The sequence below is a fragment of the Naegleria lovaniensis genome (genome assembly GCF_003324165.1).
Source record: "Naegleria lovaniensis strain ATCC 30569 chromosome Unknown tig041, whole genome shotgun sequence".
Taxonomy (NCBI): Eukaryota; Heterolobosea; class Eutetramitea; order Acrasida; family Naegleriidae; genus Naegleria; species Naegleria lovaniensis.
Window position 1 is genome coordinate 17,670 of NW_025407864.1, and position 27,815 is coordinate 45,484.

The 27,815-nt window shown below is 37.5% G+C and overlaps 14 protein-coding genes across 14 annotated transcripts; 6 read left to right on the plus strand and 8 right to left on the minus strand.

Annotated features, from left to right (window-relative positions):
* Positions 1-19: 19 nt before the first annotated feature.
* On the minus strand, positions 20-2,755 carry C9374_010400 (uncharacterized protein; the record flags this gene model as incomplete). Its single annotated transcript, XM_044685941.1, has 1 exon — positions 20-2,755. One exon carries the CDS (start codon positions 2,753-2,755, stop codon positions 20-22), a length of 2,736 nt encoding a protein of 911 aa, XP_044543997.1.
* Positions 2,756-2,877: 122 nt separating this feature from the next.
* C9374_010401 (uncharacterized protein) lies at positions 2,878-3,681 on the minus strand (the record flags this gene model as incomplete). Its single annotated transcript, XM_044685942.1, has 1 exon — positions 2,878-3,681. One exon carries the CDS (start codon positions 3,679-3,681, stop codon positions 2,878-2,880), a length of 804 nt encoding a protein of 267 aa, XP_044543998.1.
* A 67-nt stretch (positions 3,682-3,748) lies between these two features.
* On the minus strand, positions 3,749-4,480 carry C9374_010402 (uncharacterized protein; the record flags this gene model as incomplete). Its single annotated transcript, XM_044685943.1, has 1 exon — positions 3,749-4,480. The coding sequence occupies one exon, from the start codon at positions 4,478-4,480 to the stop codon at positions 3,749-3,751; it is 732 nt and encodes a 243-aa protein (XP_044543999.1).
* A 121-nt stretch (positions 4,481-4,601) lies between these two features.
* C9374_010403 (uncharacterized protein) lies at positions 4,602-6,322 on the minus strand (the record flags this gene model as incomplete). The annotated part of the gene is made up of 2 exons (XM_044685944.1): positions 4,602-4,625; positions 4,712-6,322. The coding sequence occupies 2 exons, from the start codon at positions 6,320-6,322 to the stop codon at positions 4,602-4,604; spliced, it is 1,635 nt and encodes a 544-aa protein (XP_044544000.1).
* A 173-nt stretch (positions 6,323-6,495) lies between these two features.
* C9374_010404 (uncharacterized protein) lies at positions 6,496-8,004 on the plus strand (the record flags this gene model as incomplete). The annotated part of the gene is made up of 3 exons (XM_044685945.1): positions 6,496-7,636; positions 7,702-7,827; positions 7,955-8,004. 3 exons carry the CDS (start codon positions 6,496-6,498, stop codon positions 8,002-8,004), a joined length of 1,317 nt encoding a protein of 438 aa, XP_044544001.1.
* Positions 8,005-8,073: 69 nt separating this feature from the next.
* On the minus strand, positions 8,074-9,720 carry C9374_010405 (uncharacterized protein; the record flags this gene model as incomplete). Its single annotated transcript, XM_044685946.1, has 1 exon — positions 8,074-9,720. One exon carries the CDS (start codon positions 9,718-9,720, stop codon positions 8,074-8,076), a length of 1,647 nt encoding a protein of 548 aa, XP_044544002.1.
* Positions 9,721-9,847: 127 nt separating this feature from the next.
* Positions 9,848-12,308, minus strand: C9374_010406 (uncharacterized protein; the record flags this gene model as incomplete). The annotated part of the gene is made up of 2 exons (XM_044685947.1): positions 9,848-10,755; positions 10,853-12,308. The coding sequence occupies 2 exons, from the start codon at positions 12,306-12,308 to the stop codon at positions 9,848-9,850; spliced, it is 2,364 nt and encodes a 787-aa protein (XP_044544003.1).
* Positions 12,309-12,520: 212 nt separating this feature from the next.
* On the minus strand, positions 12,521-14,580 carry C9374_010407 (uncharacterized protein; the record flags this gene model as incomplete). The annotated part of the gene is made up of 2 exons (XM_044685948.1): positions 12,521-12,909; positions 13,071-14,580. The coding sequence occupies 2 exons, from the start codon at positions 14,578-14,580 to the stop codon at positions 12,521-12,523; spliced, it is 1,899 nt and encodes a 632-aa protein (XP_044544004.1).
* Positions 14,581-15,163: 583 nt separating this feature from the next.
* C9374_010408 (uncharacterized protein) lies at positions 15,164-18,603 on the plus strand (the record flags this gene model as incomplete). Its single annotated transcript, XM_044685949.1, has 3 exons — positions 15,164-17,806; positions 17,868-18,092; positions 18,190-18,603. 3 exons carry the CDS (start codon positions 15,164-15,166, stop codon positions 18,601-18,603), a joined length of 3,282 nt encoding a protein of 1,093 aa, XP_044544005.1.
* Positions 18,604-19,115: 512 nt separating this feature from the next.
* On the plus strand, positions 19,116-20,782 carry C9374_010409 (uncharacterized protein; the record flags this gene model as incomplete). Its single annotated transcript, XM_044685950.1, has 3 exons — positions 19,116-20,461; positions 20,607-20,684; positions 20,746-20,782. The coding sequence occupies 3 exons, from the start codon at positions 19,116-19,118 to the stop codon at positions 20,780-20,782; spliced, it is 1,461 nt and encodes a 486-aa protein (XP_044544006.1).
* A 157-nt stretch (positions 20,783-20,939) lies between these two features.
* On the plus strand, positions 20,940-23,529 carry C9374_010410 (uncharacterized protein; the record flags this gene model as incomplete). Its single annotated transcript, XM_044685952.1, has 2 exons — positions 20,940-21,529; positions 21,672-23,529. The coding sequence occupies 2 exons, from the start codon at positions 20,940-20,942 to the stop codon at positions 23,527-23,529; spliced, it is 2,448 nt and encodes an 815-aa protein (XP_044544007.1).
* An 89-nt stretch (positions 23,530-23,618) lies between these two features.
* Positions 23,619-24,332, minus strand: C9374_010411 (uncharacterized protein; the record flags this gene model as incomplete). Its single annotated transcript, XM_044685953.1, has 1 exon — positions 23,619-24,332. The coding sequence occupies one exon, from the start codon at positions 24,330-24,332 to the stop codon at positions 23,619-23,621; it is 714 nt and encodes a 237-aa protein (XP_044544008.1).
* Positions 24,333-24,966: 634 nt separating this feature from the next.
* On the plus strand, positions 24,967-25,848 carry C9374_010412 (uncharacterized protein; the record flags this gene model as incomplete). The annotated part of the gene is made up of 3 exons (XM_044685954.1): positions 24,967-25,156; positions 25,393-25,430; positions 25,537-25,848. The coding sequence occupies 3 exons, from the start codon at positions 24,967-24,969 to the stop codon at positions 25,846-25,848; spliced, it is 540 nt and encodes a 179-aa protein (XP_044544009.1).
* A 271-nt stretch (positions 25,849-26,119) lies between these two features.
* On the plus strand, positions 26,120-27,109 carry C9374_010413 (uncharacterized protein; the record flags this gene model as incomplete). Its single annotated transcript, XM_044685955.1, has 3 exons — positions 26,120-26,219; positions 26,353-26,418; positions 26,514-27,109. 3 exons carry the CDS (start codon positions 26,120-26,122, stop codon positions 27,107-27,109), a joined length of 762 nt encoding a protein of 253 aa, XP_044544010.1.
* Between the last annotated feature and the right edge of the window lie 706 nt (positions 27,110-27,815).

Genomic DNA, 27,815 nt, shown 5'->3' on the forward strand with positions numbered 1-27,815 from the left:
GTGGAAAACAATGCGAACTTCAATAATATCCTGGATCTTGATACTGAAGAAAGTTTGATTCTGCTCTACACATAACGTTAAGATTGTGACCACCATCATTATGTTTGTTGTGTTTTAAGGACTTCTCTTTTGGTCGTGAAAACAAAAATGGTTCTTTTCCGAACGGCTTTTGTTTCACAAAACGACAAGCTTCTTCGATGGAAGAAAATTGAATGAAAACGCCTACTTCCTTAATTATATATTTAGGCGTCACTTGATATCTACTAAAATATTCTTTCAGCATGTCAACTGAATCTGACTTGCATTTAAGAAACAGTCTTTTAGAAGGAAGCTCGCCAAAATACTGTTCCACTTGGAGGATCCGTCTTCCAACAATATGACCTTGAAGTCCTAACTTTTCCAACTGCTCTTGCTCTGTTTTAAATTCCACAATGATGGCGTTCTTTCGAAATGGGTACATGGTACAAGAATAGCCAAACATGCGTCTGATAGTATTGTCATTAATGTCAGATGGAAGATTGCTAACAAGCAGAGAACGACATTCAGTATTTTTCACCTTCTCGCTGAACTGTGGTTTTTTCTTGCTCTTCTCCTTCTCCAAGTACTTGTGAAATTCTTCTAATGTAAATCTTGCATCATATGGAAGACGATTTTCCTTAACCCAATCCTTTTCAATTCTTGGATTTCCTCTGTGATAAGGACATTTGGTTGGTGGTCTTTTTCCCACAGAGTGCCAGAACCAAATGTCGACGTAAAACTTCAAAGGACAACCGGGAACTTTGCAGTGCTGATTTTCAGCCTTAATGGAAGTTAATTTCTCGCACTTGTCGCAATAAGTAACGTATTCACGCACTCCAAGAGCATCTCCTGCTTTGAAAGGTTTGAAATTTGTACATCCATAACCAGAACAGAATCTGTAGAACGACACTCCTCTAGGAATGTTAGTATTCATTGGCAAGTACAACGTTTGGCAACCATACTGACTTGTAAGGCCAAGGTTCTTACACAAGGTGTTACAAACATGAGAAGAAAAAAAGTTCTCAATGGACTGTCTTCCCATATCTGTTAAACTTCGACAACCATAGTTTGTAATTATCGCTGGATCGGTAATCAAATAACCCACTCCTTGAATATCTGACACAAGCATTTGTTGGCCAGAGGCTTCGTATGTCCAATGAGAGAATGCTTGTGCTACTTCATGAGCGTTTTTCGAGTTGATGTCTGTACATACGTTGTCATAAAATACATTATTTCCCAAATTATCAAAATATTTGATGTACTCTCCTTCAATAAACGACTCGAGGGTATAAATTTCACTAATGTCGTCATTGGCATCAGTAAACACCAACAATTGAATTTCAAGTACTTTGAGTCCAATCTTTACAATGTCAGTTTTGGAGTTGAAAATGTCAGCCATTACTTTTGAAACGTATTGGTCCTCCACAACCTCTTTGCAGGTTGCGATCTCTTCCTCGATCGAGCGACAACTGTGACACTTTTTAACCAAGAGCTTCACTCCCCAACCTTTATCAAAAGCACGATAAGATGTTCTTTGTGCACCTTCACCGTACTTTTCTGTATCGATGGCAATGCTAATAGGAACTTGATGGCATTGGTATTTAGGAGATGATGACGAGCTGAATTGTTCCCAGAACTCACGAGGGCTCTTGCCATTCATATTTTTAAATGGGTATAAAAACGTAATGGTTTTTCCCTTTCTTGGTGGCAGTTGTTTTACTCTCTCCCATTCAATGTCGTCCAAAGCGTTCAAGTTTACATTTCTTATCAACTGTTTAGCCATTTCACTATTACTGATACGAAGTGCAGAATTATCCTGAGCCTGTTTAATTCGCTCTGTAATCTTTTTCAAAAACTCAGTGTCCTCAATCGAGTTTGAAAGGTTGTCTAGAGACAGTACATACTTTGGAGAGCTGTTTTTCTCGTTGTACTGTTCCATCTGATTGCGAAACAACGTCGTCATCTTTTCTGTATAAGGACCAATTTGAAAGAAAGTGTAATCAATCTTTTTTTCAACCAAAGACAATAACAGATTCAAAGTTTGTTGCGAGGAGCTATGTTCATAATAATAATCGTACTGTGGTCCAAAGTCATGCATATGATTTCCGTGCCCAGGAGCGTCCGCAATGTGAATCAATACTCTTGTACATGATACCCAGTCCATGGCTAATACAACGTTGAGACCTTCATCCACGTCCTCAGCAAAGTCATCGCCTCCACTTGCTTGACATCCTTCCAGTTTCGTAACAACATGAGAAGCATCGACGCAGAATGGCTGAAAAGTATACGGTTCCTGGTCGGTTTTGTCTCTATATCCAACAAAACCGTAGCGAATGACGCACTGAGATCCTGTTTTTTTCATTTCATCGATGATTCTTTGAATACATTGTTTGGACAAGGTGATCCAAGGTTGCATGGAATCGGTAATATCGAGTAAAAAACAAACATCGATATATTTAGGTTTGGTAGGTGCCATGGATCTCATCCTTGTTTCTTCGGTTGCCACTTGTTGAATGAACGTTTGGAATTCATCATACGAACAAGTGTCTTGTTGTTGGCAAATGTATCTCAGCATTTCGAGCAGCTGGTCATCTTTAAAATATGATCGAACTGGCTCTCCGTTCATAAAGGACAAGAGAGATGGTATATCTACAATGAAGGATTTTCGGTGGTTGTCCCATACAGCAACACGTTGAAAAGCATCGTACACTCTGTCTGCTGGCAGTGTTTGGTACATGCTGATTTTTTTGAGTTGGTCATTTTGTCACCTGTCAAAGAGGGCGGGATTTCTTGTTTCGTTCTCAACGATTTTTGGAATGAATTTCATATTTGTGGCACAAGTTTTATTGTGGGAGATGATCATTGCGTTTGTTTTGTTCTTCTTGCTTCAACTTCTTGCTCTATCTCCTCAAAGCGAAGTGCCTTGTTGATGGGTTTTGCTAATTCAGTTTTAACCCTCTCAAGATCTTGTGGGTATTGAATTAGCTTTTCTACAATTTGCTCTTTTCTGAATGAAAGCAAGAAATCATCAGATTCCAACACCTTGTGCATAAACGACGAACCTTTCCATGAAGTCTCCGTTGTGTTGTCTTGTTTGCTGGTTGTCGTTTCTTGCTTGCTAAACCCATAAGCCGTTCTTCCTTCAAAGGCAATCAATCCGTTGTCAGAAGTCTTCTTAAACATCTTTACTAACCGCATCTCATCAAATGGTGGGACTGTTTTCATCATTTCAACGATCTGATCAGCAAGGCGAATGGGGTGTTTGGTTTCCTTGTATCTGAGAAGAACCAAGCCGTTGACTTCTGATCTCTTCTTCTCTTCTAAAATGCTTTGATTGTTGTCGAAACCACTCAACACCGTTTCAATATCTTGATCGTTATCAAATACAATTTTTACATGATACAGGCCTTTAAATAAACGTTGGAAGTTAGGCTTCGCTTTCCTAAAATCAAACACATGTGCTGATTCTTCCAAAGTTTCTCTAATGGCAGTGTCAACCGGAGTCTCTTGCTTGTTCTTGGGTGTTCCTCTCATTGGATCTAATTTGACGTCAAGAAGTTGAGAAGAGAAGCTTATTTGTAGAATACAGTGCCATTCTCCGTCGATAAACAACCAAGGTACTATTCCATAACTGTTTCTAAACGTACAATGCTTTGATGACATTTTTTAGAGAATTCGTCACTTTCAAATCTCTAAAATTATATTTCAGCTCAACAATCAGAGAAAAAATTTATTTCTTGGTCATCATCTTTTTCATTCTCTTCCATTTCTTCTTAATTACGCGGAAACTATCACGGTCATCCTTGAGTTTTTCTCTAACAGCATCCAAATCTTGTGGATAATCGATCAGCTTTTGGACGATCATTTGTTGGATAAACTTCTTTCTAAAGCCTTCTTCCTTTTGTAACCTGTGAACAAACTTTGTGAAATAGTGTTTGACAATCACGGTTGTACAAGAAGTAGCTGGATCTGAAACTGGTTCGGCGACAAAAGATACACATGTGAGGTTTTGACGTTTTTTCATCTTGACAGGAATTTTAGCAGGAATATTCTGAAGCATCGATTCCACTTGTGAACTGATACGAACACCCTTGGGTGGTCCTTTTTCTTGTGTAAAAAGCATCAAACCGTCCACTTCCTTCTTATCCTTTTGTTGATGATCAAAAGCCAGTAGAATATCTTGTATTGCGTTTTCATAATCAAACAACAGCTGGACATGATACAATCCCAACACAGGTTTTTGTCTTGCTAAAATATGTTCAACGTTACTGAAATCAAGAACGTTGAAGGACTCCTCCTTTGCTTCTCTGATTGCAGTTTGGACTGGTGTTTCATTCGGTTTCATAGTTCCTCTCAAAGGATCAAGTTTGACGTCCAGTTCATACGAGGAAAAGCTAACTTGCAATAAGCAATACCAGCTCTTGTTAATTTCAACCCATGGCACAATTCCATATTGATACATTTTTTTCTTTGTTGACCTTGGTATGTTCAGAGACCAGTATTAAAACCATTCAGCAATGAGTGATGGGAATTCATACGGTTATTTTTATTCATGTGGACCCATTGGTCGTTATTGTGTCCATTCAAACAACACAATAAACGTTTACCTTTTATTACGATCAACAGGTCCATATGAATTTGATTTGTGACGTCTGTACTCTTGACGATGAACAGGATGTGAAGCATAACGTACCTGATGATTTGGCATTCTCATTTTGTGTTCTTGTTCATTCTGATGCCTCATAACAGCCATTTTCTGAAGTCTGTACCTATCTTCCTCTTTCACCTGAAGTTTTCTTTGGTGCTGCTTACTTGCATCTCTTTGTTCCTCTGGCCTCAAATGCTTCACTCTGTTGAATTTAAATTCACTGCTACGAATCACCTGGAACAAGTTTCTGTTGCCATGGTATGCGCTGATATCTCGTGTAATTCGTTCAATCATGGAGGAAATTTCTTGACATAGAGCAAGGGACGGTTGATTTTTGTTTTCAAGAATACATCTTACTCTTCTCAAGTACATTTCCAGAACGAATACTTCGGATCTGCAGTCGTAGCAGTAATCAATTCCTTCTGAGCGTGCAACATGAGGAAAGAGTGAAATGCGAGTGACTCTGTTGAAATAAAACATTTGCTCTTCATATTCTTTGTTGTCATACCATTTAAGTTTCATATTTTCTCCATCTACCACAAGTCGTGTTTCAGTTGTGGCTTGTCTACCCCAAATGGGAAGGAAAATCCATCCATCCAGGTACAAAGTGTATCCAGGATCATATGGAAGTCTAAACTTTACCATACTATATCTTGGTTTCATCATTGCAATCCAATTCATTTGCCTGTCCATATCTTGTTTCACCCAACTTTCATGTTCGTCGTAGGCTTGTTGGTGAGGATCGGCGCTTCGAATGTCACTCAAGAATAAGAATACTTTATCACTGTTTTGCTCGTTTTCCGAACTAAATTCTCGAGTCATCTCCTCGGTAAAGTACTCTTGCCTCATTTGAATTCTTTCACGCAAGAATTCAGAACTGGATAAGTCTGGATCAAAGTTGTTTGGATCCACAAGAATGAATTTAAGATAAGGGAACAACTCTGCAAGATACGCAATGTGTCTTCCAGGAGCAGCTCCGGCATAAACAACAATAATTTGTTTGTTTGCGCCATAATAATCTGCACAAGGAGCAAACAACGTAAGAAACTCGATCTCTGACATTAACAACTTTCTTTGCCCCCAATGAATGGTACTACGGAAATCCATGTGGGTAGGGCGATAGGCTTTTCTTGGAGCAGAGAGTTGATTCAAAATTCTTGCGTTTCTGAAAGTAAATTCATGCTCGATACTAGAGAGTTCAGATGGATCGTCGAGCCAGTTGTCTTTTTCATTTTCCTTGTTGTTGTTCGTGAACAAATTGACAGAACGGGATGTAGAGCCGTTAGTTTGGAAACCAGGATTTGTCCATACTCGAATTCGTGAATCTGTATTCTCACAACAATGAGGGTGTAAGAGATGATCATAAACATGAACCATTCTCGCTCTAGAGTTACCGTTTGGATCTCCACTTGTGGACAGCATGTCTGTTTGTTTACGGTCAGAATAACAGGATGAAAACAACGCATCATCATTGTCAATATATTTGGTTCCTAAGAGCTCGGGTAGGGTTTGATCAGGTGGAATGATTGGAAGAGCTTTCGTTGCTGGTTCGAGTGATTCAAACTCTTTCTCTTGGATAGTCTTGAGCTTTTCAAGCAAGGATGAGTGCGTGTTGTGGCCTCGAGATGAGTGCTGTTGCCTTTGCGACTTGTGCATGGTGGGGTTTTTTTTGTTGAGCGACAGATGTGTGAAAGATGACATGATGATGAGAATACAAAAATAAACCATCTCGCAACGGAATTCCCAACCGAATCGCTCTTGAACATCTCCTTCAGGGCACAAAAACGGATTACAAATCCCATTTTTCAAAAAATCATCACTCAATCACGATGAATGTCAACAACATCTTCCTTCAATTTGCCAACAGATGGGGACTTGTGCCAGTGGGTAGTCTTGTTCCTTTGCTCAAGGCATGCAAAGTCAGATACCATTTGGAGGAGAAAGTAATGGCCATGATCGTGGATGAGCAAAACTCTGGTTTCTTTGATAGGCCTACTTTCGATTCTCTTTTGGAGAAGATCACTCAGCACAATAGTGTTCAACAAAATATTTGGGGAAAATCTCCTCGTTACATTGATCTGTGCTTTCTCTTGGATATTACCAAGTCCATGGACAAGTGGCTTCTTGAATCAATTCAAGTCATCACCAGTATCATCGATGAAGTATCAAAGGTCAACAGAAATGTATCCATTCGTTATGGGTTTGTCGGTTATCGAGACTTGGATTGTACGGAGAGATTTGTTGTCGAACCATTCACGTTTGACAAGACTGATATTGTGCACCAGTTGAAGCAGGTGCAATGTTTTGGAGGTGGAGATTATCCAGAAGATGTGGATGGTGGTTTGGAACAGGTTCTCAAGAATATGGAGTGGGCAAGCTTCACTCGAGTCTTGATCCACATCGCAGATGCACCAGGGCATGGTGCGCATCATCATAACTTTGCCGAAAAAGACGACTGGTACTATTACCAACACGATCCGTCTGGTACAGAACAACTAGTGAAGGAACTGGTACACAAAAAGATTGACTATTACTTCTTTGAAATACATTCGTGTACTCAAAAGATGGTACGAACCTTTCAGCAATGGATGTATGAAGCAAATCCAATTGAAAACCAGTACAAGTACGGGTTAAGTGTAGAACCCATCACATCAGACATGGAGTCTTTGGCTTTTCTTCGCAAAGTATCGAATATTGTTGTGGATACCGTGCGCTTGTCAGAAACACGAAAGAGTAGTCATGAAAATTCGACAGTGATACCCAACAATTTCGTCCAGAAACCACCCAATACTAATAATACTCAAGTTGTTCTTCATCACCCGCAATGCACTCCAAGCAAGGAATTAGTACAGCAGTTCATTGATTCGCTGGGAGTACTAGAACAAGTGAGCATTAATGTCAAGTCAAAAGTAACGTTTTTAACCTTTCAGTCCACCGCCGTAAGCAGTTACTTTGTCAATCAGGTCAAAAGTATGTATATTTACGGAAACGTATGCAGATTTACATATTTTGACCCTCAAAAAATCAAAAACAAGAACAAAAAGAATGCAGAACAAAACCCACTTACCAAGAACTATTCTCCTGCTGGCCCTTTGACATTGCCTCCGAACAAGGGAATGACAGAACTGAACATATTTTACTGCAGGCAACAATATTGAATCGTATGTTGAATAAAGTTGTAATTGTCACTCATCATCGTCATGCCTATTCGCATCATCAATTATTAATTGGTTTGTTACAATAACTGTATCTGATGAACAAAATCCTCATTATCAAATTACTAAAAAGTTACCCAATTAATTAGTTTTTCAACCTATGAAATTAGCAAGAAGAATTGATATATATTTGGAAAAAGATTTGGATCATACAAAACTGATTGGAATGAGGTTTGTTGATAAAAAAACATCTCATGTTGTTCCCAAATAGGCATCAAAGTAGCAATGTGTCATTCTTTCTTGATACAATACATCATTGTACTCCAACACAAAACCATTGCATTTGAGAGCTTCACAAATAAGCTCTCGATCGTTTTTCAGTTCCAGGATTGCATATGTCAATGCTGCTCCATTATTTTTCACAGCCTCTAACAAGAGTTCCTTGTCACGACATGTATGATAACCGAATCCAAATATTCCAAGACCATTTTCTTTGACAGCTTTTAACAAGAATTCTTTGTCATTATAAAATTCTCTTGGTGAGCTGGAAACAACATCTTTACAGCCCAGCTGAACAAGCTGTAATAAGAATTGTTTGTCTCTCAAAAGCTCAGTTGAAGCATATATAAAAGCATCCGAAAATTGTTTGACGGCTTCAATGACTAGCTCTCGGTCATTTTTCATCGTTTCGTTTGTAAATAGCAAAGCGTGACCATTTTGTCTTAGAGCTGTTAGTACAACTTCTCTATCGCTTTTCAACTCGTTGGATGCATATTGTAGAACATGCCCTGCTTGTCGTACAGCAGCTAATACAATCTCTTTATCATTCCTCAATTCTTCTGCTGCAAATTCAAGTGCACCACCCTGTTGGTTGACAGCAGCAAGCACAACCTCTTTGTCTCTTTTCAATTCATCAGAGACAAAATGTAATGCTCTCCCATTTTGCTGAACCGCTACAATTGCAATTTCTCTGTCATTACTCAAATTGTCAGAAGCAAAACAAAGTAAACGTCCATCATTTTTGATTACATTCAAAATAATATCTCGATCATTCCTGAGCTCTTCGCTTACAAATTCAAGTAAAAATCCAAATTCTTGCACAATTGGAGTCACTATTTCTTTCTTTGAATAATCAAAAGAGGAAAGTTCTGGAAATATTAATTTGAGAGCCTTCAACATGAACTCATGATCTGCAAGTAAATATTTTGGTACCCATTGCAGAGATCGCTTTGTTTGTTTGATAGCTTCAAAAATTATTTCTTCGTCGATTTCCAAATTGTAAATATGAACGAGTTGCAACACACGCAATGCTTCACCATTTTGTTTCATTGCAGCTAAAACAATTTCTCGATCTTCTATCCATTGTCCAACACTATACAGAGCATTTCCATTCCGCCGAATTGCTTCCAATACAAATTCACGATCTTTAATACGTCGTTTTGAGACCTGTGCCAATGCATAGTCGTTGCTCTTTAAGGCCGTTAATACCACTTTCTTGTCGTTACGAACACTAGAAGAAGCGTGCTGCAATTCATTTCCATGTTTTTTAACTACCTTCAAGACAAAATCTCTATCATCTTTCAATTGTGCCGATGCATGTTTTAATCCATACCCATACTTGTTGATATGATTCAATACAAATTTTTTATCATTCATAAACTCAACTGGAAAGAACGACGAATATTTCAATTCCCGATTCAACAACCACTTCTTCTTTCCTTCTTGTTGCTTTAAAAATTTCTGTTTTAATACAAATTCCAACCTCCGAATTCTAGAATGTTCTTCTACCGGTGTGCTGTGTTTACAAGGAAGAGTATCATCATCCCTAAGCAACGAATGGTTTCCAGAAAAATCCAATAATACCAGCCTCACAGTGTGATCATCACACCAGTTCATCATTTTTTTTGAGAATATCGATTTCATGAGTTGTTTAATTAATTGATGACAACTTCAAGTTCAGTTAGAGTTCATTCAGATCATGATTAAGGGAAATTCACATACCAAGAAGAGCAGCAGCATTCTCTCTTCAATGGTTATTTGTTCTGCTTGCTAGAGCGAAGCGTATCTTCTCTAAAACTTCACGTTTCGTGGTAAGTTGTGCTTCCAGTTGTTGAATTTGATTTTCAGTTTCTTCTGCTTTGATTTGTAGCGCTTCTAATGGTTGTGAGTTTAAGAAGGTTTGAGAAATTTTGTGGATGAAATGAGTGGTTTGATGGTGTTCGACCATGTCTCTGACAGTTGAATTAGATTGAAGACTGTCAAATGTCAACTCTTGTCGACACAGAGGACATTGCTGCTTTCTTGAGGTGTCTACGGCTCTGAAAATAGAATCTCTATCAATCGTCTTTTTACAACAAGGAAGTACCACTGGATCAATCATGAGTTCAAATGAAATTGGACAATACAAATGTTCCAAAATCTCTGAATCTCGATTCTCTGAAGAGTCGTCATTTCCCAATGCCCATTGTTTCTCTGAGTAATTCTTGTAATGTTTTTTAAATTCTTCTGTGAACTTATTTTGGAGACCCAAAAGCTCCAAAATGTCAAACAAGGCAGAATAAATGGCTTGACGACATGTAATTTTTTCTTCATAACTTTCCATTTGTTTGGTTAACTTGGTAATTTTCTCTTTCAAATCATTACTACTGTTTTTGAATTGATTAATTACAGATTGCAAATTTCTCTTCTCATCCGCCATTTGCTTTTTCTTTTGAGCGATTCCTTGCTTTCCTAAACTAATTCCATTTTCCTCTTGTTTCAAACGTTCATTGTCACTTGTTAACTCACGGATATTTCCTTCAAGTCGCTCAACCTCCTTCAATACATGAGTACGTTGTTGCTTGGTGGTCTCGTACAAGGCCTTATTGTCTGGAATTTGATTTTTCTGAGCCTTTAACACAATTTCACAAAGACCATCATTGCCAAATTTTGAGACTGAACAATTTCACATATCGTCAAAGATGATGATCATTAAAAAAGAGGTTGAGTCGTTCAAAAAATCATTCAACCAAGTGAAACACAAAAAACTTACCATATCTCTTGTCATAGCAACCAGATGAAACACAGTGACCATTTCTCTCATCCAAACGACTTGTGTTTGAATCAAAGTCTTCTTTTGCAACCACAAGAGGGCAATTACTTAGTTTAAATGTGATATTTACATCTGTATAACTCAACCATCCCCAAAATTTCATTCTTTCTTCACTGATGGTTTTGGAGAAAACCTGTACTAGTTCTGGGCTCTCCAAATCCTTCATCTGCTTCTCCAACCGGTTCAATGTTTCTTTTTGTTGATTCAATTCAGTGCCAAAGCTTGTCAACCGGTTTGTATTTTGTTTGATCTCTTCGATAATTTGGTTTAATACTCGATCTACAGCTTGGGAATCGTCTCTCTCTAACGTTCCACTGTTTCCAATTTCATTCAATCGTTTTTCATATATCTTGATTCGATCTTGATAGTGCTTGGCATCGTCTTGATATTTTTCAGTCAAAGCATGCGTGGCACTGACATTCTCATAAACAAGACAAGCATTGGCCGTAATTTGCAGAAATAATTCCTTGAGCTGATTCCACTTGTCATCATAGTCATCCAACGAGAAGAAAGATTTGTCAATTCCTGGCATTCTGTTAATGGCTTCTGTTATTTCTTGGAGACATGTTTCGTCAAATCGAACGACAAATAAATTATGGATTTGATCATGCATAGATTGAAGAAAGGTCAAGCGATCTTTCTCATCATCAGCGCTTGATTTTGAAGCATTGTCTCCTCCCTTACGCCATTGTGAAAGTTTGTTGAAAGTACTGTTAAATAACTTGTTCCATCTGGACATGGCATTCTCGAGATGTTTTCCAATTTGATCTGAAATAACGGTCTTGTTGATTGCATAATTGTTGGTCTTGTCATTGATCAGGTATACAATGGATGACTGAAGTTTTTCAATGTTTGGAAGCAATTTTCCAATAATTTGAGAAGTCTCTAGTAACTTGGTGTCTCTCGAGGTAAAATAAGCTGCATCCATGACCACAATGACACCTTTCACAGGGGAATTCAGAATGCTCAATCTCAAACTCAGAGTAGCCATCAACTGTTCCATGTCACCTCTATTGTCAAAAAATCCAGCACAATCCACTAACACATATTCCACATTGGCATCCACGTCAACAAAGGTCGAAAATTGAGTCTCTGATTGAAGTGAATGGCCGATTGGAGTCACTGCCTCTCCATCCACACAAACCACCATTTGTTGATCAATTTGTTCATATCTCATCTTTTTACCAGCGAGAAAATTGGTAATCACCGATTTACCTGCTCCTGTTGGACCGATCACTAGCACAAGTGGTTTGTTACTCTTGTTTTCAGAGGCGGCTTTTGCTTCGAGACATTGTGTTTTCAGTTCCATCAAATCAGATAATGGAATGTCGCTTAGGTCTTCTTCGTGTTGTTCTTCAAAGTTGTTATGTGAAGGACAAAAGTTGGGATCTGACATTGTGTTGTTGTTTTTGTTTTTGTGGTTGAAATCATCTAGCGTGATGATGTGTTGTTGATGAACAAGTTATTCGAATAAGTTGTTCGAGCAACCGTCACTTGTCATGGAAAACGTTTCTTTGATGTTCCAATCAAATTAAAGTCAGACACTTGTATTGCAAAACGTACAAAAAATAATCAAAATCAGAGACACCACACACGTGGTCCAGACAATTATTGATTCTTTTTCGTGCTGACAGAGTCAACGCTTTTGTGACCATGCCTCTCAGAGTGATGACCATGACGACTAGGTATCATGGTTAAAATGACATATATTGGAAAGAATGCCATATGACCACACCATTGCATGGATCTAAAGAATTGAATGGAATTATCCCAAGACAATAACAAGAATGGTGGTAAAATGTAGGATGTGAAAATACCAGTTGCAATGAATGACAGTATCTTGTAGGTGTAGGACATGAGACGACTATTCTTTGCAGAGAAGAGATGTTCAACATCGTTCAAAAAATAGGGTCTCATCTTTTTGTGAGCCAAACGTCCAATCAAACTCATGGCCAGTGCGTAATGAATCCACATGATGGCATATCCTGCATAGACTCCTGTTGTGCGAGTGGAATGAGTTATAATTGTCGTGTCAATGATGTCATTCCCAATCAGAAGATGACATAGATTCATAGTGTCAATGAGTGTATAATACATAGTTACATAAAAGGTACACCAAAGTCATCGAATGATGTGAAATTTTGAAAGAAAAACATACCATGCCAAATGGCGCTCACAATAAATGTAATAACAGTTGCCAAAGTACCAGGTTTTTCTCCAACTCGGGTATATACATAATTTCTCAACCATTTTGAAACAGAAACATTCCAAGTAGTTGTCACATCGCGAAGATTGGATGCAAGGAAATGATCAAAGTAATCGACTGCCTCCGCACCAGAAAAAGAAAATTCACCAGACTTGTAATGTCTTTGATATCCAAAACCTGTAATGAGTAATGCAGCTTCGCTCCAGCACCATCCCACAACATATTTAAATTTGATAGAGTTCATACATGCAAATGAAAACAGAAATTTGTACAAGAGAGAACTTCCTAAAAGCTCTCTTGGATGATCTCCTCTTTCATAAATGACATCTTCGAGTTGCTCTCTTCCAAAATAGGATGCTGTTTGCAAAACGAGAACCATATTGACTAGAGCGAGAATAATCTTTTTCAACACTAATAACCAAGGAATTGGTGGATTTTTTCTCTCCCTTGTGCTATTATTCAAATCTCTGATAAATGAAATATCATGTGCTTCATACTCGCCATAAATAAATCTCAAATAGTCACTCATTTCATAGATTGGACCAGACAAGACAGGAATAAAGAAGAATAAGAAACCAAAATATTCCATGAGTGATGGCATTCGTTCCAATCTGTTAGTTCTATGGTATGGATTGGTAACACCTTTTCCTTCCTTGGAATCAGGATCATGAACGAGTATACCATCATATAAATTCCATGCCACAGCAGTGGTCTTCAAAGTAATGAGCATTTGCAGTCCTGTAAAGTCCAATTTCCATCCTAAATAATCCGTTAACATTCGATGATAGTGACACACAAGCAAGTATCCGAATGAGAACACCACAGCCACCAGTGGAACTGCCAATCGAGCTCGGCTGCGTCTCAAATACTTGACCACTCGGTCACTCATGCCAACAGTCACATACAGCCATAGATATACCATCAATGGCACAGCTATCGAATGCAAAGTATGTACTCCAAACGTATAGAATGTGTAAACAAGTCCAATCCATGCTCCCAACACAGCTCTCATCATTCCAAATCGAGTCATTCTCAACACCAACGCTAACGGAAAATTCATGGCAATCAGAAAGAACATGTATGTAGCTGCCGATTGATCCACTCCCAATGAATTGGAAATATTTCTAATGACTTCATTGAGTGGACGTACAAATAATTCATGCATGAAATTTGGTTCCAATACCTGAAAAGATAACGAACGCGATGATGATGAGATGACACCTGAATCCGAGAGAGTACTCATTGACACGGCACCTCCCAACCATGCATCTGTATAATTCATCATGGTTTTGGTCGTTTTCATCATGACACTACTTCCGTTTTCCAACACTTTGGTTGGCCATTGCATCAAGGCTTGTACGAGAGATTCCATCACGATGGTGGTTGTGTTCATGAGAGGCTGTTGTTGTTGATGAGGATTATTACCAATGTGCAGTAGTAACATTGAAAGAAGGCTATTCATTTTTTAAAAAAGGATGAAAAACTCTTAAACGGATGAGGATGTAATCTTTGAACGTTAAAGATTACAAAATTTCATGTCGTTATGAAAATTGGATTGAGAGCGTGTGGGATCGGGGAGTAGTGGTTTGGAAAATTGTTAAACTAATGTTCGTTGCAAATGGATTTCAAAGAACATGTCCATGATCGTTGAAATGGCAGAGTGTAAATGAAGGTTAAATGTCAGATTGAATATTTCCTTATTTGAAATTTCCTTATTCAATCTGACATTTTTGTGAATTTGTTGAATTGAAAGAAATTGTCATACATTGAATCTTGATGGGCCACAGTCTTCTTGTTTGATGTTGGAGTTTCATCTTTTATTTTCAAAGTGTCACAAGGAAGAGAAGGCAACTCTCGCCCCAAAAAAAATGTTTTCCGAACTGCCGAAGAAGCACTCGTTCAATACTCATGTTTTATGCCTTTCTATCATTCTTTTGCTACAGGTGATTCTGCCGAGTCTTTCCATCATGATGAGAAGGGAGGACTCTTTGGTCCATGGTGCTTCTTCTTTGGACCATGGCCATTTCGTTTTCAATCGCTCCGAAATGATGACGGAAACAACAACACCTTCGGAAAAGATTTTAAATCATGTTGTGGCAGTGGATGATGAAACACTTGTACTTTACATTCAACCCTCGCCATCTAGGATGTTCAATTTCAAAAATTTCAATAGTTATAACATGAATAATTGTACAAATATTCGAACGCCGTGTGCCTCGTTGGCGGAGGCTCTTCAATTTGCTCAAAGAAATACTAGTTTTACAAAGGTGTTGTTAAAATTGATGAACGACAGTGATGGCAATGTGACGTATGGAAGTGAACAATGTCTAATTGATGTGAATGGATATTTTCGACAAGTGACGATCACATCTCTGAATTTACAACAAATCATCACATTGGATTGTAATTATCAGAAATTGAACAAACATTTAGGTGCAGCAAATTTGGTGATTTTTGGAATTAAATTATTCAGAATGGATCTATGGTTGATGTATCCAACAATCGTAAACTTGGATGTGACAGGTGTGGAGTTGAATCATGTCCGTATTTTAGATGAAGATGTGACAACAATCACACCACTTCTAAAAACCATTACCATCTCTCTTAGCTCGATCAAAAATTCAACCATTTCTGTTCAAAACAAGCGTTGGATTGAAATCAAAAGTTGTGACGTTTCAAACTCGAGCATGTCCTCTAAAATTTCATCTAAAATATCATTGACCTATTGCAAAATTGATAATTTTCAATTTACAGTTGATGATAGGATATTGGCACTAAGACAGTTGAATATTGATTTCAGCATCAGCTATTGCCGAATCATCAATTCCACTTTTATTATTTATGAATTTAACAGCACTATTTTTGAAGATGTACAATTCTATGGCACTAATATTATCCAGCACCTATTTTCATATGAAACAAAATATTCAAGAGTTACAGCAAGAGATAAGGCAGACTTTAAATTTCATGGAGTCACATTTATTTCGCTAGGAAAATGTACATTTACCGATTTGGAAGCATTGGACAATTCTAACAAGTATATTATTAGTGTCGAAACTACTTCAGGATTACTTCTTGATGCTGTCACGAGTTACAACAATAGAGCTCCACTTTTTTATATTCGAGAAGCACAAGGTATTCGAGCGTATGATTTAAATTTCACAAATAACGTAGGCCCATGTATGACTGTGAAATCAAACCTATATGAACCTGTACCTGGCCTGACGTCTTCCTTTCAAATTTATTCATCCACTTTTGAGAACAATTTTTGTACGACTGAGGAATGCAAAGGAGGAGCTCTTCAAGTCGTTTTTTACTTGCTTCACATTCAATCCTCTGTATTGAGAAACAACAGTGCTTTTAATGGAGGAGCCGTTCATGTTGAGACGGGTCTTCTTTCATTATTTAGTGTGGAATTCATTCAAAACATTGCGAGATCCAAAGGGGGTGCTGTTTATATTGGTTCTGGAACGTTTAACAGTGCACCCCTTAGTATTGCATTTAATTGCTTGTCCAATATTGCATACTATTCAGGAGGATGTATCTATTTTCACTCACCCATACAATCACCCATTAACTGGAAAGACGTCATCTTCAATCAAAACGAGGGAATGTCTTATGGAAATGATTTGGCAGAGTCATTACATTCCATTCGATTCGATGTGTCTATTCAGTACGCATCTGGTAATAGCTCCATTTTTCGAAATAATCAAGTTCCTGAATTATATCTGTATCCTGGACAATTAGTTTCTAGTATTGAAATAACGGTATGGAATAACGTATCTGAGAGAGTGAAATTCTTGGAAAATCCGATAAGCTATCAATTGGACGAATCTAAAAATGCATTGCTCAATTATGACAAGAACCCCAATAATTCTCTGGCACTCTCATCATTGACCGTTGCCATTTTCACACCAAATGTTCGACAAGTATTTCCATCGATTTATCTTGACACCAATACAAGGATTGATACAATTGTTCACATTGAACCTTGTCCTCAAGGAAAAAGTCTTGTCAAACAAGACGTGTTAGATGGTGCATGGATTTGTGTGGATGAGCCGTATATACCCTATGAAACCATCATTGCTGTAGCCTCAATTACCTCCATTCTATTATTCTCATTATTTCTTCTTGCTCTGTATGCATTGTTTCGTTTAATTAGAAACATCATTTCCAAACTGAAACGATTGGAGAAGAAGGAGAAAGCTGAAAAGCTCATGGAGTCAAAACTTTTGGAAAAACGAGTCGTGTTAATGGAAGGACATGACCATCATGAATCTGCTCTCAGCAATTCACTTGGTGAAAAATCACCATTACTTGTGAATCATCACGACGGTGACAAGCAGGATTCATCCCAATCGAACAATGGAAGTTCCTCAAAAAAAAGCGTCTCCTCTCACACCTCTCACCATGCACGAGAATATTCACAATGGATCATTTCCATTGACGAAATCGAAATTATGAAACGAATTGCAGACGGTGCAAATGGTACCGTGTATTTGGCAAGTTGGAACGGAACTAAGGTTGCATTGAAAACTCTCAAACATAGTGATGAACCTCTCGACGCTTCTAGTGAAGATGAAGAATTCGAACGAGAAGCATCTCTATTGGGAAGCATTTCGACATCCGAATATTGTACAATTTTTTGGAGTTATTCTTGCAGGAAGCAAAAAGTATATGGTTGTGGAGTATGTGGAGAGAGGAAGTCTCGATCGATTAATCTACAATTTGAAACATGGATTTGAAAAGATGACTCTATTTCAGAAAATTGATATTTTGTTTGGAGTTGCAAAAGGAATGAATTATTTACATACACTGAAACCAAAGGGAATTATTCATAGAGATTTGAAACCTGGAAATATTTTGATTGACAATCATTTCACAGCAAAGATTTGTGATTTTGGTTTAAGTAAGGCATTGACAGATTCCAATTCAGCAACCACGAATATTGGAACATTGTCCTATATGGCTAATGTAAGTTATTGATGGCTACAGGGAAAGACGTTATTCATTGTTCAAATGATTTTCGTAATACTTGCCATATTTCTGATGTGTCCATCCAATCGTACAGGAAATGATTGAAGGAAATTCCAACTACAATCACAAGGTAGACGTCTATAGTTTTGCAATCATCATGTGGGAATTATTCTTTGAAGAGACTCCATATCTGAACTCGGCCTGTGAAAAGCTTTACAAATTTATTGAACAAGGTGACGATGTTTCGAGGTTTAATGTCATTGTAAAAGTATTGAAAGGTGAGAGACCAGTGATACCTTTTCGAAACCATGAAGAAATGAGAGAATGGATTTCCGTGTATTTGATAGACCAAACCAACACATTACAAACATCGTTGGATATTTTGTGTGACGTGACACAAGAATTCGTTTCAATCATGACATCTTGTTGGAATGCCAATTATTCAGAAAGGCCTGAATTTAGTGAAGTGTGTTTGAGACTTTCAAAATTACTAGAGTACTCAAAATAGAAGTATTAATTGCAGATTAATTGCCACCCCTAAAGCAAGCAGTTGATTGTTGATAGTTGCTCATCATGCCACAAGTTCGAGTAGTATTACCTTAGACATGACCTTATTTTTGAACCACCCACATGCAGATGGCCAGGCAAAACAATGACCAAGCTGAATTTACAGTTTCGTGACAAGTGGTGGTTTCATGATTTGAGATTTCAAAAAACAACAATTCGCGAATTGGATTCCTTTTCGCGGATGAGATTCTTTCCATACGCACGATCTGATCAAATATTCCTGTTCTCGAGCCTTGGCTGATATGAACACATCCAGGAGAACAATCCAAGCATCCTCCTTGCTATGCTATCCATTCCTAAAAACTTGTGTTTCTCAAATCAACATAAAACCAATCAATTCCTGATCATGGAGATGATGATGATCGCACTCCATCGTGTACTCACTAAGCAACGTTACAACCTCCGAATTTTTTTCCTTTACAAATCCTCGCTCAATTTTCTGACGATCAAAAAATGCTGAAAACCGCTGTATCGGGATTTTCTCTTTGCAAAAAATTTCCACACAACACCACAGCAGCCTTGTTGTTGAACACTTCAAACGTTGTTGCTCATCATCAGACTCGTTCCTCTGCTACGACCACAACACCATCATCATTATTGAATCATCAAGTGAGATCCTTCTCTACTAGAAACTCAACCATCATGGCTTCATTCCAAAAGATTAAAGTTGCAAATCCAGTCGTTGAATTGGACGGAGATGAAATGACCCGTATCATCTGGGCCTGGATCAAGGAAAAGCTCATCCTTCCATACCTTGAACTCGATATCAAGTATTACGATTTGGGTATTGAAAAGAGAGATGAAACCAGTGATAAGATCACTGAAGAAGCTGCTCATGCCATTAAAAAGTACAATGTTGGTATCAAGTGTGCAACCATCACTCCTGATGAACAACGTGTTGAAGAATTCAAATTAAAGAAGATGTGGAAATCACCAAACGGAACGATTCGTAACATTTTGGGTGGTACTGTCTTTAGAGAACCAATCGTTATTGAAAACATTCCAAGATTGGTTCCTGGTTGGACCAAGCCAATCGTCATTGGTCGTCATGCTCATGGTGATCAATACAAGGCCACTGATTTGGTTGTTGGTGAGCCAGGTAAGATGGAACTTGTTTTCACTCCAAAGAATGGTGGTGAACAAAAGAGATACACTGTCTTTGACTTTGAAGGTGCTGGTGTTGCTATGGGAATGTACAATACTGATGAATCCATCCGTGATTTTGCTTATTCATGCTTCAACTTGGCTGTTGATAAGAAGTGGCCATTATACTTGTCCACAAAGAATACCATCTTGAAGGCCTACGATGGTCGTTTCAAGGACATCTTCCAAGAAATTTATGAAAAGGAATTCAAGACCAAATTCACTGAATTGGGCATTTGGTATGAACATCGTCTTATTGATGACATGGTTGCTCAAACTTTGAAGAGCAATGGTGGATTCATTTGGGCATGTAAGAACTATGACGGAGATGTTCAATCCGACATTGTTGCCCAAGGATATGGTTCATTGGGTTTGATGACCTCTGTTTTGTTGTGCCCAGATGGTAAGACTGTTGAATCCGAGGCTGCTCACGGTACTGTCACCAGACACTACAGACAACACCAAAAGGGTGAAGAGACCTCAACCAATCCAGTTGCTTCCATCTTTGCTTGGACTCGTGGTTTGGCTCATCGTGCCAAGTTGGACAATAACGATGCTTTGGCCAAGTTCTGTGACTCTTTGGAAGCTGCTACTATTGACACTATTAGAGAAGGAAAGATGACCAAGGATTTGGCTATCTGTATTCACGGAAACAAGTAAGTTTTTGGTGTTGTTTGATGATTTGTGATTTTAACACGAATATTGCCTTTAAATATGTTCTGCATCTGCTGAATGATTTTTCACAAATTTGTGAAATACACAAACCAACTACTTTCGGATCACATTCATGCACAACAACAGTGTCAACCGTAGCCAATATCTCAACACCAAGGAATTCATGGATGCTATTGATGCATCATTGAAGAAGAAACTAGGATTGTAAGCTGTCATTTCTTTTTCTGTGGAATTAAAAATTCACACTCTATGATGTTGTTTTTAGATTAAAATCAACGACTCATAGAGTTTCCAAGCTTTAAATAAATCCTATACCACCTATTGGACATTTGTATCATTTGACTAATATCTATCTATCAAAACTTTTAATTTATTCAAAGATTAATTTAATTGTACAGTTTTAAATAATAACAATAAATTGTGATTTTATTAAAAAAATCTTCAACATTGACATTCACAATGACATCCGAATTGGCCGATGAAGACGAACTCATTCGATCCACCTTCCCCATTTTCATCAATGACGAGGAAGAGCAACAACAATACATGGAAATTTCATACCGATATTCGGAACGTGGCCACATTGTTCACGCTCTTCATTTGAAATGGTATTCCCACATTTCTCTGTACGACTTTGTGGAACAAACATGTTGCAATGAATATAAATTACCTCTCTATTTAAAAGAGAGTATCACTTTTCAATTATTGGAATTAATTCGGGAACGTCAAACGACAAGGAATGATCAAATTGTGGATGAATTTTATTATGAAGATGATGAAGATGATTGGCAAGTCGTTGGGGACGATCCGATCGATCATCAACCCAAATCCAACATGGAAGAGTATTCTTCTTTCAATGAATCCAATATTCTCAACATTGATCAAGAAATTTCAATATTACCGATTCAAGACATTTCCAAATTTTATCGACTTTTTCATTCGAGTTATGTGAATCAGATTTATTTGGTGAAAATTGCAAATGATTTGAGATGTGCCTATCAAGATAAAATTAAGGGAAGAGAAACTGAAATTAGTGAAATTCAGAAAGTGTACGTAGTGTTAAGAGGTTGTGAGCATTGAAAATAATTATCAATATTATTTTTCTTCTTCTTATGAATGGTGACCCAAATTATGACAAAATGACACTTTTTGAATGTCACTTGTGTGAACATTATCAAAATTCACAATCAGTCATCGAGATGGAATGGAACAGAAAATGACTATGGAAAGAAATGATGAATTACAAGTCATGGTCTTGGAGCACATGAAGCAATTAGAAGAATTGGAAGAAAAATGGAATGAAGAATTACGAGAGTTGTACAAGGAAATGGTCATTACTTTTTGGACATTTGTTTCTGATCTAGATAAGGAAGATGCTTTCACGAATCGATCCAAAACAAAGGCCAATCTCGTGAAAAGTAAGGACGATTTACTATTCCCAGCCTTTCGATTGATGGAACCTCGTGGAAAACAATTTGAATTATTATTGAGAAATGAATTACAGGGAGACAAGTATTCCATTCAGAATGCATCCAACAAATTTGGAAATTTATCGTCGTTCATTCGAAAATTCTCGATTCGAGCTAAGAAAAAGAAACATTCACCAAAAACTAACTCCACCACACAAGATCCATGGACTGTTTTGGAGACGTTTGATGCCATTGATAGTCCACAACCCATCTCGATGATGGAGGCTCGACCACCTGGTAATGCCACAACGTCCTCAGAACAAGAAGCCACACGAAAAAAGCTCAATGAAATCAAAAGAATGATGAAACGCATATTCAGAGATGGAAGAACTCTCACTGATATTCCTCGGCTCATTCAAACTGAGAGATTCCATTGCATTTCTATTTACAAAAAGATTGAGAGAATATATTTGGAGAATGATGACTTGTATAGTCCCTATGATGATTCGTATGTGTTCATTGAGGACGATGCAGACTCTGAGTTGTTTAAAGGAGACGGCACAAGACGCTTATGTGGAAGAGTTTTCATTATTTACACGGCTGACATGAGTGATTGTATTTGTAGGAATTTTAAAAAGGATGAGGAGGAACGTGACTGCGAAGAGGATTATATTCTGTTCAAAGCGAGACAAACATATAATTTGTATCAGTCAAGGCTGAGTGCACTTGTTGTGAATTGTTGCATTCAAAAGAGTTCTACCGTAGAGAGTGTGGGTGAAACATTGCATCAGGATGTAACGTCCTCGTCACATGTGACGACAAACAAGCAACACACTCCAACCTTGACTTGGGCCATGCGAGATATGGAGAGAATACGGTTTGAGGCCAATCATGCACAAGGTCCAGATTTTCATTTTCCATCATTTGACGAGCAAATAAGGCAAGTGAGGAACAATATTCAAGAGAGAACTGGTGCTAGCAGTAGTATCGGAAGCGGCAATGAAAATTCAAAGGATTATGAAACAACTCCCAAACTTGGAGATTATTTCATTACCAAACATTCTAATTTGAGTTATGCAAATTTGATATTCCACCTCGTTTCACAGACCGATTACTCTTCTTCGAGTAGTAGTATTAATGGAAGTATCAATAATAGCATTGAAAATACTAATGAACAAGAATACGAACAAATCATGAATGGATATTCGAAAATTATGGATGATTGCAAAGAAATGGGAGTACGAAATTTGGGTATTCAAGTTCCTCTCTCGGTGACGTTCAAACATCCAAAGCTGGGAGGAAACCTTCCCACTGGAGACACCATCATCATGCAAATACGTGACTTGTTGAGAATGTATCTCACTAAACAGAAGGAGCACGGTGCTTGGTATTTACCAAATCTATTTCTGTACTGCCCAAAGAATCCAAAGCATTCGAGCGGAGACTTTCAATGTCAATGTCACTACATGCTCATGCAAGAAACCGATAATATTTTACATCATAGCTCAGTATCTTTGGACAGTAATGGTTCAGACTCTTCCAACGAAAATGATAATTTACACAAGTACATTGTTGAGCCATTCTACAAGTCATTCCTGAATTCAAATGTTCAACTTCCTCCTGCTTGGATAAAAATGTAAAAGAACAGAAATACTTCAGAAAATTCCTGGTAGAGGTTATTCAATGCATGCTAGGCTTGCTCATACCTGGAAATTCGCCATTGAAAAGTTCATGCATTGTCGTTAGTACATTTCACCTGAATATCCGAGAGAATTTGAAAACTCTTTGGAGAAAATTGCAAAGGCTCAAATTTACGAATGACAGGAGCCACTTGTTCATTAAGTACAGAACGGAACACTTTGTAAATTCTGTACGAAGGCTTTTTTGAAAAACAAGGACATAATTGAGTCGTTTGCTTCTCGAGTACATGTTGATGCAATCTTTTCAATTCATCACTCGTGAGGCAATAGAAATTCAAGCGCTCACTACGGGCTAACTTGTACATGAGCGAGTTCAAGACATTCATGTGTGCAACAGGTGTTGTGGCTGTTCGAGATGAAGCGTTATTTGGGCTCCTTGCAATGGAGAGAGTTTTATCAAGAAGCAGGCATAGATGCTTTTCAGCATCCTCCGTGTTGGGAAAATTCTCTTTACCATCATCTTCCATTGCATCAACATGTACTCTATTCAAACTGTCATTATTGCAAGAGTCATTGAGTGCGAATCTCAAGTGGTGCTTCATGGTACTTGAAAATTCTTCTCCATCTTCCTCAATCACGGATTCTTTCAGCATTTGTCTGATGGCAAATATATATGCTTCTCTTTCATCTGCATAGATACCAACACACTCTGAATAAGTATCTGAAAACTTGAAACAATCATCATGCTTTTCAAATACCACGCTAAAAACGGTTAAGGCTTTTCTACTACCACAACTATTCATTTTGAGTAACTTTCAAAGACGATCCTTTCAAATTAGCTCTATTATGTATCTTGTTCAAAACGCCTACAACTAATCCATAAAAATCAAATTCGGGATTGCGACTAAGCGAAACAGGACCAAATATGAACAACACTTGTTCTTAATATTTTTTTTTAAAGAATTATTTGAGCCTTACTTTCGTTGAAATTGTTTTTTGAAAAAATATGTAATGAAGGAATGCATTGGATGAAATCAATCCTTTGCACTCGGAAGATCTCTTTCTCTCACCAAAAGATTCTCCTTTCCAGTTGATCACCATTTTAGAAATGAAGCGACAGTTGACAAAAAACAAGGCAACAGACCAGGTCACTGAAAAAAAATTCTTTACGGGTTGAACCTGATTTTGTGGACGACGGAATCAACACTCTCTCCCATTACAACAAAATTTTACTCTCTCAGTAATAGTAGTAGAGCTCAGAACTCTTTTCAGTCATTTTATTATTCCATCATCATTGGCATCATCGGAATTTGAAAAGATTGTTTTTATCAATTATTATTCTGATCTGTTCCAAGTTGAACGTACAAACCTTGTTGAAATTCATCATCCAATCAAATTTTAAACGTACTATATTTTGTTTTAATCATCATCATCATCATGGGTGCTTTATTTTCCAAATTGTGGGAATTGTTTAACGGCAAACAATTAGAAATTTTGATGGTCGGACTGGCCAACAGCGGAAAGACCACCTTGTTGAATGTTATCAGTGATAATGAACCAGGTGATACATTACCAACAGTGGGTGTCAATGTTAGACATGTAAAGAAAGGAAACGTTACAATGAAAGGTGAGTGTATTGAGAGCCGTTCGAGTAGTAGTAATAGTAGCATGATGACATGTGATCATATTTTCAATGATTTTCTGTGGATATGATTATATATTACATATTGTTAAAATCATCATGATGGGTTGTTATCATCATTGTCCATGATGGTTGCCTCATTCCACTCCGTTCAATCGTGTCACTGATTTTGAACTGTTGCACAATTTGTGGCGTGTCACGACGACATGACTGGATGACAGTGATGGACCTCGGTGGTCAAGAGAGATTTAGAAATTTGGTAGGTTTCCACGCTAAAATGATTTTGATTTTTGATGATCATGATTCAAAAACATCGTACTTCTCTGATTCAATAATGATGCAAAATAACAATTACATTGAAACAGTGGGTCCAACATTCTGGCAGTTGTCAAGTTGTGATATTTGTTGTTGATGGTGCCGATATTGACAAGGTTCCAGAAGCAAAACGAGAACTTCACAAACTGTTAGAAAACAAAGATTTGGAAGGAAAGCCAGTGTTGATTGTTTTGAACAAGATTGATATTGAACGAAGATTTACAAAGGACGACATTGTCAAACACATGAATTTGGATTATATTGACAATAAGAAGAATCCTTGGGCTGTCATTCCAATTTCTGCTTTACACAAGACCAATATTACCGATGTTGTGGATTGGTTGATTAAGCAAACTAAATAATAATAAGGAATGAATATAAATCTATTTATTAAACATGACATGCCAAAGAGTCTTTTCAATAAGCCCGAGAAGCGCTGTCCAACACTGAAAAGAACAATTTCGAACTCTCAGTTTGAGAAAATGTCTGTGTGGCACAGACTCGATTGTGAATCTTCGTTCATGCATCTTCTCTCTTCTGATTGCCGAGAAATCATCTCTGAACTATTTCTCATCAATAGTATTGTTTTCACAGCAAGTCCATCCCAACTTAACAATTTTCACAAAACAAAAAATGATCAAATTACTCAATGCTGAAGAGTCTCGTCTCATTGATGTGGCTCTCATGGGAGAGGAATATGGATTTTCAAATGATCAATTGATGGAAATGGCAGGTAAATATGAGAAGATCTTTTTGAAACTACAACTTTTTGAATTAATATTCATCACGTTGATCATCGGGTTTTTAAACCAACTTTATGAACCTTTTGAAAAATTCCGAATGGAATGATCATGATTTCCAAATAGGCATGTCAGTGGCTCATTCATGTGTTCAAACATTTCCTCTTTCTCAATTTTCACCCAAATTTTTAGGTAAGAGTTTTTATTGTTGTTGAAACCACTCGTTGATGATTTTAAAATGGATCTGGTTCCGATGAAATGAAAATTGGTATGTTCACGATTTATAGTTATTTGTGGACCACAAAATAATGGAGGTGATGGTTTAGTAGCTGCTCGCCATTTAAAACATTTTGGATATGAACCGGTCATTTTGTATCCAAAAAAAGAATCTGCAGAAAAAGATTTATTTAAGAGACTCATTTTGCAATGCACAACTTTGGGAATTTCAATTTATTTCAGCTTGAGTGAATTGTTACAGAATTATTCCTTGACAGATTTTACTTTTATTTTGGATGCCATTTTTGGTTATTCTTTTTCTGGTAAATCAGGAATTCGAGAGCCTTTCAAAACAGTGATTGAAACTGTCAAAAAACCAGAATATTCATCAATTCCAATTGTTTGCATTGACATTCCAAGCGGATGGGAAATTGATATCATAGATGTTGATGAAAATTTAAAACTTGGTTTAAGATGTGACATTTTAGTGTCATTGCCTTCTCCAAAATTATGTTCATTGAACTTTAGGGGAAGACATTTCATTGGAGGGCGATTCATGCCTCCTCAACTGTTGAAAAAATTTGGAGTTGATTTACCACCCTACAAGGGCACAGATATTATAATGGAAATTAGTTCAGACATGTTGAAAATGCCATCAACTGATTAAATTTTAATTGTTGCTTCAATAAATAAGAACGAAAATGCTATCAACTGATTAAATTTTGAAATGTCGCGACTATGAACCATTTGCTCAGTGTAGTTAAAAACTCTCGATCAAAATGTCACAATAATTATAAACTGGATTGTTTTGCCTAATGGAGGCTAATAAATTTCCAAAAAACCAATTCTGTCTCTTCAAATGTGAATACTTTTTCACAAACACACAAAAAAAGTCACTTGAATTTTGAGTGGATAAAAACCATTTGAAATGTGGCGGAAGAGGTGGGGCCATAATCAGTCGAACAGGTTGCAAACTCGACTTGGCACAATAAATTTCTCGATTCGAAGTCAAGAAGAAGCAATGGCTGCGCGATGCTCGAACACTCTCGACATGTTCAAAGAGCGGTAATTCAAGTCTAATTCGTGTCAAAATTTCATAAGCTGGATCTACAGAAAACAGTTGATGGTTGTCTGTCAAAATGACAATCTTGTCGCTAAATGTTGCACATTGCAATACCTTGTATGGTAAAGAATGCAACTCAAAGGAACCAAATGCTGTTGGACTCAAATAAAAATCTCCATTCTCACACACAATAGCAATCGTTTGATCCGTTCCACTAATTTGTTTGATTTTAGAAGAGAATTTAGTATTGGCTTGTTGAACGGTTTTTTTGCCTGGAATTCAGTTCCAGTAAGCTTGGTTATTTTTTTTG